At 38.2% G+C, this 8,774-nt stretch overlaps 1 protein-coding gene and 1 long non-coding RNA gene across 2 annotated transcripts; both read left to right on the plus strand.

Annotated features, from left to right (window-relative positions):
- The first annotated feature begins 1,631 nt into the window (after positions 1 to 1,631).
- LOC110944391 lies at positions 1,632 to 3,932 on the plus strand. Its single transcript, XM_022186054.1, has one exon. It carries the CDS (start codon positions 1,632 to 1,634, stop codon positions 3,930 to 3,932), a length of 2,301 nt encoding a protein of 766 aa, XP_022041746.1.
- A 725-nt stretch (positions 3,933 to 4,657) lies between these two features.
- LOC110864694 lies at positions 4,658 to 7,457 on the plus strand. The gene is made up of 2 exons (XR_004860066.1): positions 4,658 to 5,605; positions 6,866 to 7,457. It is a non-coding gene; the product is annotated as an uncharacterized LOC110864694 (long non-coding RNA).
- The last annotated feature ends 1,317 nt before the right edge of the window (positions 7,458 to 8,774 follow it).

Below are 8,774 nucleotides of genomic sequence, written 5' to 3' on the forward strand. Positions count from 1 at the left end.
TGAATCTTCTGTAGTATCTTGCTAACCCCAGGAAACTACGAATTTCGGTAGGCGTTTTTGGCTCTTGCCAATTCATGACCGCCTCTACCTTAGCGGGATCCACCTGGATACCACGCTCGCTGACGACATGTCCATACCTCATTATTTTGCGAAACACTTGTTTTTATGGAATGGACTCTACTTTGGTTTGTTTTTGGTTGATTTTGTAGGTGTGGAGTAATTGCTAAGGATTACAATGGATTTCTGAAAGAACTTGAGGAGTGCATCTAAAAAGAAGGTGTTTATTAATGAAGATAACTCATTCAACATGTGAATTAAATGGCTGGACTATTCTGGTGCAAAGTCAAGAAATATAAAGTGATCATTGTGTTGCAACAAATAAAGATTTTTGTGGGCTGAATTTTAGAGGTATGGAATTAATAAGTCTATATGGGTTGGCCACGAGAGAGAAAGCAAGGACAATTATAATTGGGCTAAGCAATATGGGCTGCCAAAAACAAGAAAAAGAGATAAAATATCATCATAAACAAACAACCTAGACGAGAAAATTTGGCTTTTTGGGGACGGCTGCTGCAACTCGAGATCAAGAAAAAAGGCATTTTCTCTTTTGTGATTTTTGAGAACAATTTGTTTAGTAAGTTTCGGATGTTTTCTTTCATATTTGTATTGATTGAACTAGCCACCATGTCCGGCTAGACTTTTATAGTTTCGACATCGGGGTTTATTTTCATTGTTTTGGTTCATAAACTTATGTGAAACGATCACGTTAGATCCAATTATTTTAGTGGTTTGTTTATATGATTCTTGTTTTTACTACGGATTCGATCCGGAAAATATTAGATTGTTAATAAACCTGATCAACTTATTAATTTTTCTAATAAAGTTCAATCAATTTTTAGAACCCTAATAAAGTTTTAATTTTTGATATAAGGAACAAATAATATTTTGAGTTTGTCTATGAACCCAAAATTATTATAGAATCATACGATATAATTAGGCACTCCGAACGGCGTGAGTGTTTGATTGTAATTGATACTTCTATCCCGCAACCCGCACGCTAAAATCCGAACGGCGTGAGTTTAGAGTAGCGAGTTGGCTCTAATCAACGAACGGCGTTTGGTTAGACATTAGATAGAGTGGATGTCCGAACTGCGTGATGTCTAGTGTCGATACAAACTATTATTTAAAAAGGATCATTGCACCGTGACCGTTAATGATCGTAAGTCGAACCGAATCAAGAAATTGCCCTGGTGTTGAAATTAGTTTTTAACATTTGATTTTTCTCAACCACTTTAATTAGCTTTTCTTTTTAATCTAAAAATTATAAGTTGTTTTAACATTTAGTTAGATAAAAAAAAACCACCCTTTCAATACAATTGTATCTGTATCTAAAACGTTTTGGCACAATTCGTTTAATTAACCTGTATCCATGTGGACACGAACCTGACTTCCATTCATACTATTTTTAGTGTGTCAAGTAGGTTTATTTTATATTTATTTGCTGGATTCGACACCCAACAAATTGGCGCCGTTGCCGGGGATACGGCAAATCTAACTGTTTTGTGCCAAGATTTCTTTTAGTACAGGTACATCGCTAGTCTTCCCACGAATCTCCAATCTCTACTGTTACAATGGCAGCTGAACAAACCCTTAGACAGTGGGCAACTCGTGATGTCCCACAACAGCCTCTTTGCATCAACTACCCTACTGTGGAAAACTTTGAGCTGAAATCCGGACTCATTCACCTATTACCACTTTTCCGCGGGCTAGAGAACGAAGACCCACACAAATTCCTCAAAGAGTTTCACGTTGTGTGCTCCGGTATGAAGCCACATAACGTCACTGAAGACCAAATCAAGCTAAGGGCATTCCCCTTTGCTCTTCAAGACTCAGCAAAAGAATGGCTATATTACCTACCACCGGGGTCGGTAACTACTTGGAATGCACTTGCAAAGCTGTTTCTTGATAAATACTTCTCAGAAGTCAAAGCCTCGATCCTACGCAAGGAGATCATCGAAATCAAGCAACTCAAAAGAGAAGCCTTGCACACTTATTGGGAAAGATTTAAAAAGTTATGTGCTCGTTGCCCACAACATGGCATAACCGATCACCAACTCCTTCAATACTTTTGTGAAGGATTATCACCATTGGAGAGGCGTTTGATTAATGCCTCAAGTGGAGGAGCTTTAATTGATAAGACACCAACTCAGATTAGAGCTTTGATTTCCTCCATAGCTGAAGACACCAAGCACTCAGCACAAGATGAAGAGTGGTACACAGATGTCCCACGAGCAGTTAAGGAAGTGAGCACTCCTCACATCGAAACCCAGCTAGCTGAGCTGACAAAAGCGGTCATGCAACTCACCAAGGATAAGAGTGCTGAGCCACAAGGTCGAGCTTGTGGAATTTGTTTACAATTTGGACACCCCACTGATATGTGTCCCACACTACAAGAAGATGTTGAACAAGCACAAGCACTTGGAGGTTATCCGGGGCAAAATTCAAGACAATATGAACAACCCCTAGGCAATCAAAATTGGGGACACCCTCCCAATATGAACTTCCAACAAAGGCCTCAACAATATCAACAACGCCCAACCTTCCAAGGTAATCAACAACCGCAAAACTTTCAGCCTCGACAACAGCAACCCGCCCAACAACAAACGGGAAGCTCGGGAATGTCTTTGGAAGATATTGTGAAAAGTTTGGCAACTAGCACGCATACGTTTCAACTAGAGACAAAAGCTAGCATAAAGAACTTAGAACAACAAATGGCTCAACTCGCTAGCTCAGTGAGTAAATTGGAGTCTCAAGGTAAATTACCCGCACAAACTGAGAATAACCCAAAGCACAACGTAAGTGCCATTACCTTGAGGAGTGGAAAGAGCTATGACGGTCCGAGTATGCAAGAAGAAGAGGAAATTGTTGTTGAGAAGAAGGACCAAGATAAGGAAAAAGTACAAGAATCGGTTCGAAGTGAATTGAAATTCACTCCGATAGCTCCATTCCCATCAAGGCTACGAAGCACAAAGAAGGAAAGGGAAGAGCAAGAAATCATGGAGACATTCAGGAAGGTAGAGGTAAATATTCCACTCCTTGACGCTATAAAACAAGTCCCACGGTATGCGAAGTTCCTCAAAGAACTTTGTACATCAAAAAAGAAGCTAAAAGGTAATGAAACGGTAAAGGTAAGTGAGAATGTTTCAGCAGTACTACAAAAGAGACTACCTCCAAAGTGCAAGGATCCAGGTGTTTTCACCGTTCCTTGTAAATTGGGGAATATCACTGTGCCTAGAGCTATGTTGGACCTTGGAGCCTCTATTAACGTCCTACCATACTCGATTTTTAAAACACTTATTGTAGGACCGTTAAAGAGGACCGGGGTAGTCATTCAATTGGCCGATCGATCCATAGTACGCCCAAAAGGTGTATTAGAAGATATATTGGTTCAAGTAAATGAATTAGTCTTTCCAGCTGATTTTTATGTGCTAGACATGGAGGGTGATGAAGCCCCAAATTCAAGTTCCATATTATTAGGGAGGCCATTTTTAAAAACCGCAAGGACAAAAATTGATGTTTATAATGGCACCCTTTCTATGGAATTTGATGGAGAGGTAATCAATTTCAACATAGATGATGCGATGCGTTATCCTAGTGATGTCTCATCTTTGAATTATATAGATGTCATTGAACCACTAACTGATGAATGTTTTGAGTTGTCTAAACATGATGTTCCAGCATTAGTGTCAAATGGAAGTATTGATGAAGCATCGACAAAAGAACTTACTGAAAAGCTTAAGCTCGGGGAGGATCTAATGGATGTCACGATCCTCATGGACCCGCAGAAGAAAGCAAAGGAAAGAGCATCAAAAATGAAATCACCAAGTATTGTCCAAAAGGTTCTTCCATGTATTGAGCAAGCACCAGATTAACGAAAAAAGGTTCAAGTCTAGCCAAAGACGAGAAAGAAAGGCGCTTCGCGGGAGGCAACCCGTGATTTCGTATTGTTCTCTTTTGTTTTAATTCCATAAAAAAAAACAAAAAAAAATATAAAAACAAATAAAAGAAAAAAAAAAGTTTTTTTTAGCTTGAAGGTTAACCCGGTCGGTTGAATTTCCTTATAAAAATGGCCCGGTCATGTGAAAGATAGTTTTTAATTCAGAACCTTGACCCGACCGTGTCAAAAATCCTATAAAAAGTGACCCGGCCGTGTTAAAATTTGTTAAATTTAATCAGCACCTTGACACGGGCGTGTCAAACTCTCACCCGGCCGGGTGAACCTTCTGTGAATAGAGATGAGTTGAGGTGGTTTATAAGAGCATTCACATTCTATCCACCATTTTATACCCTATAATTATACTAAAAACAACTACATTTTCTCTCTCCTTTCAATTAAATAATAATATTTTATACCTTTATTATTACCTTTTATCTATCCTCTACTCACAACCACTTTCAAAATATATTAAAAAATTATACAGGGTGAACAGTGTCTCCCCAAATATACTGATGAACAGTAACATTTTCTCTCTCATTCACTCACAACCACTTAAACCACTTTTTACAATTTAAAAACCTCTCTCTCAAAATTTGGTGGATAGAATGTGAATGCTCTAAGCTTATAATAATAATAGTAATAGATAAAACAAATCTATCTCCTCTATTCTCATAACAAAAAAATCGCTAGTATCCTTCATCCATCAAACATATCTATCTGTTACACCAACATCACCCTCCACCTTCTAATCTGCCATCGACACTCAACACCGGTGACCGTCAACCACCACCTCCACCCTCTTCACCTTCCGACCGGAACCCTAACGTCGCCGCCGCCGGCCCCTCCGTCCTTAACCCCAATCTCCGACGGAACCATCCACGCATCACCGCCGCCCTCAGCCTTCCTTCCACCCACGCGACGTCCTCCACCTGCTTCGTCACCCTTCTCCGTCATCTCCGCCACTCGCTGACCACCTCCACATCTCCATTGCCGGCACCGCCCTGAATAGCACCGCCGGTCAACCACAGCCTTACTTCTCCGTCGCCGGTTCCAATTAGGAACAACATCAGGTATGTCTCTCCTCTGTAGTCGCGTGACACTCCGAAACGCCCATCGTTCTTGCTTCAATAACAACGCAACCGAACCACTGCCCCCTACATTTGAGACAAACTCTACCCACTGTTAACACACCAAACAGTCCTGATTCCAATTGCAGATGTCAATCCATGTTTTTGAAATTATAGTGAAATTGCATTTACACTGAATTGGTTTTGAGTTATATCTGAATTGATAATTTTGTTCTAATTGTTGGTGTATACCTTGAGATTATTGAAGTCGCCTTGCATATCACGACTCGTTTAAGGTATGTACTCAGTTTCACTTTGTTAACTTGTGGTGTGTTGAGTCATTCATTTGGGGTTACAAAAAAGTGGTTACTAATCAGTTTCAACGGTGATGCTCTTGATGATTGTTGATAAACCAACCGTCGTGGAAATATGAGTGAAACGAAACGAACAACTGCAACCACCTTTGTAGATTCCTTACACACTCATCTCCGAGCCTCGAGGACGATGCTATATCTTAAGCTTGGGGAGGTTGAGATTTGAGGTAATTTCTATGTTCTCATTTTATCTATGCATTACTTAGTTTGTAAATAGTTGCATTTTCCATGATCATTGCATTTAGAGTGTATATACATGCAAAAAAAGAAAAAAAGAAAAAAAAGTAAAAAAAAAAAAAAAACCGTTTCTGTTCCGCTGAAAATGGTTTGTGAAAAATGAGAAATGATATGATTTCTAGCATGTCAAAGCTTATGCGTGAAATGGTAACTTTGGGGAAGAAAACATAGATGACTCGGGATGTGTTGATAGGCTCGGCCCTAACTTAGGAACGCCAATGTTGTATGCAATAACCTTAATTATATACGTGTTTAGTTTCCCATCTTGATGCTTGTGGTTAAAAATTGATCCCGACCAAAAATCGGTTGAGTTGCATATCCTCTATCACACACCATGTTCCCCATATCATGACACCTCCGTAATTTCATTGAAAAAATAAAGAGGTGAAAAATTGACCTCAAAGAGGTGAAAAATTGACCTCATATGTTATTATAGTTAAAAAAAAACAAAAAAAAAAAAAAAAAAGAGAAAAAGGAAGGGGTAAAAGAGCACAATGTATGCCAAAAATTTGAAAAAAAAAAATCGAAATCGAAATAAAAAAAAAAATATTTGAGCAAATTAGGGAGAAAAGTCCCGACCCCTTGAAAAACGGAAAAAAAGATAATAACTATCGTGTCATGATTTGGGTGCATGGTCGCATCAAGTGTGGTTTTGGATATCTTCAAAAAGTCGTGAGGTTGGGTAGATGTTGCCATAGGTGTTGGGCGTGGGGACGATTGAACCATGTTGGTAAGTTTGTATATTATTAAGCAGAAAACATTTGGTTGTGATTAAGCGGGTTTGAGTTTAAAGGGACACAAAATATCAACAATCGCGGTTACACGTGTTAGTATTTCTCGGGTTCGAATGAATGTAATAAGAGTTGGCAATGTTGGATGTGATCTCATTAAAAGTTTATTTTCTGGAATAAAAGAAGCGGGTTGAAAAAAAAATAGTAAGCATGCATATGTGTTTTATTTTTCGTGTTTATTTCTCAGTTTATTCTTGTTCTTGACTTCCTTGAGGACAAGGAAAGGTTTAAGCTTGGGGAGATTTGTTAGTTGCATTTTTAGGCACGTTTCTATAGCATATTTATGTTAAAATTTCATCACATTTCATGCATATTTCATAGCCATACCTCATTATTTTGCGAAACACTTGTTTTTGTGGAATGGACTCTACTTTGGTTTGTTTTTGGTTGATTTTGTAGGTGTGGAGTAATTGCTAAGGATTACAATGGATTTCTGAAAGAACTTGAGGAGTGCATCTAAAAAGAAGGTGTTTATTAATGAAGATAACTCATTCAACATGTGAATTAAATGGCTGGACTATTCTGGTGCAAAGTCAAGAAATATAAAGTGATCATTGTGTTGCAACAAATAAAGATTTTTGTGGGCTGAATTTTAGAGGTATGGAATTAATAAGTCTATATGGGTTGGCCACGAGAGAGAAAGCAAGGACAATTATAATTGGGCTAAGCAATATGGGCTGCCAAAAACAAGAAAAAGAGATAAAATATCATCATAAACAAACAACCTAGACGAGAAAATTTGGCTTTTTGGGGACGGCTGCTGCAACTCGAGATCAAGAAAAAAGGCATTTTCTCTTTTGTGATTTTTGAGAACAATTTGTTTAGTAAGTTTCGGATGTTTTCTTTCATATTTGTATTGATTGAACTAGCCACCATGTCCGGCTAGACTTTTATAGTTTCGACATCGGGGTTTATTTTCATTGTTTTGGTTCATAAACTTATGTGAAACGATCACGTTAGATCCAATTATTTTAGTGGTTTGTTTATATGATTTTTGTTTTTACTACGGATTCGATCCGGAAAATATTAGATTGTTAATAAACCTGATCAACTTATTAATTTTTCTAATAAAGTTCAATCAATTTTTAGAACCCTAATAAAGTTTTAATTTTTGATATAAGGAACAAATAATATTTTGAGTTTGTCTATGAACCCAAAATTATTATAGAATCATACGATATAATTAGGCACTCCGAACGGCGTGAGTGTTTGATTGTAATTGATACTTCTATCCCGCAACCCGCACGCTAAAATCCGAACGGCGTGAGTTTAGAGTAGCGGGTTGGCTCTAATCAACGAACGGCGTTTGGTTAGACATTAGATAGAGTGGATGTCCGAACTGCGTGATGTCTAGTGTCGATACAAACTATTATTTAAAAAGGATCATTGCACCGTGACCGTTAATGATCGTAAGTCGAACCGAATCAAGAAATTGCCCTGGTGTTGAAATTAGTTTTTAACATTTGATTTTTCTCAACCACTTTAATTAGCTTTTCTTTTTAATCTAAAAATTATAAGTTGTTTTAACATTTAGTTAAATAAAAAAAAAACCACCTTTTCAATACAATTGTATCTGTATCTAAAACGTTTTGGCACAATTCGTTTAATTAACCTGTATCCCTGTGGACACGAACCTGACTTCCATTCATACTATTTTTAGTGTGTCAAGTAGGTTTATTTTATATTTATTTGCTGGATTCGACACCCAACAAATTGGCGCCGTTGCCGGGGATACGGCAAATCTAACTGTTTTGTGCCAAGATTTCTTTTAGTACAGGTACATCGCTAGTCTTCCCACGAATCTCCAATCTCTACTGTTACAATGGCAGCTGAACAAACCCTTAGACAGTGGGCAACTCGTGATGTCCCACAACAGGTACATCGCTAGTCTTCCCACGAATCTCCAATCGGAGTCTTTAGCACTATATGTTTTCTGTTGCAGACGATTTGGGCCTGGTTGTGTGATAACCAGTCCATACCCAGAACGATGTCAAAACCAGCCAGTTTAAAGGGAAGTAGAGATAGTGGAAAAGAGTGGTTCTTAATGGATATCACACATCCATCTAGTATAGTGGAGACGGTTTCTACTGTGCCGTCTGCTAGCTCTACCTCGTATTTCACATTTAGGGTTTTGACATGCATATTCAGCAATTTGCAAAATTTTTGGTCTACGAAGGACTTATCAGCGCCTGAATCGAAAAGTACTCTTGCAAAGATATTATTTACGAGAAAAGTACCTGTGATTACGTTGTCGTCTTGCAAAGCTTCCTTCACATCCATCTTGAAGACTCTAGCGTTATTGTTTTTG

Source organism: Helianthus annuus, chromosome 6 (genome assembly GCF_002127325.2).
Source record: "Helianthus annuus cultivar XRQ/B chromosome 6, HanXRQr2.0-SUNRISE, whole genome shotgun sequence".
Taxonomy (NCBI): Eukaryota; Viridiplantae; Streptophyta; class Magnoliopsida; order Asterales; family Asteraceae; genus Helianthus; species Helianthus annuus.

Coding starts and splice junctions, on each gene's coding strand:
- LOC110944391 (XM_022186054.1), top strand. CDS start 1,632: ATGGCAGCTGAACAAACCCTTAGACAGTGGGCAACTCGTGATGTCCCA.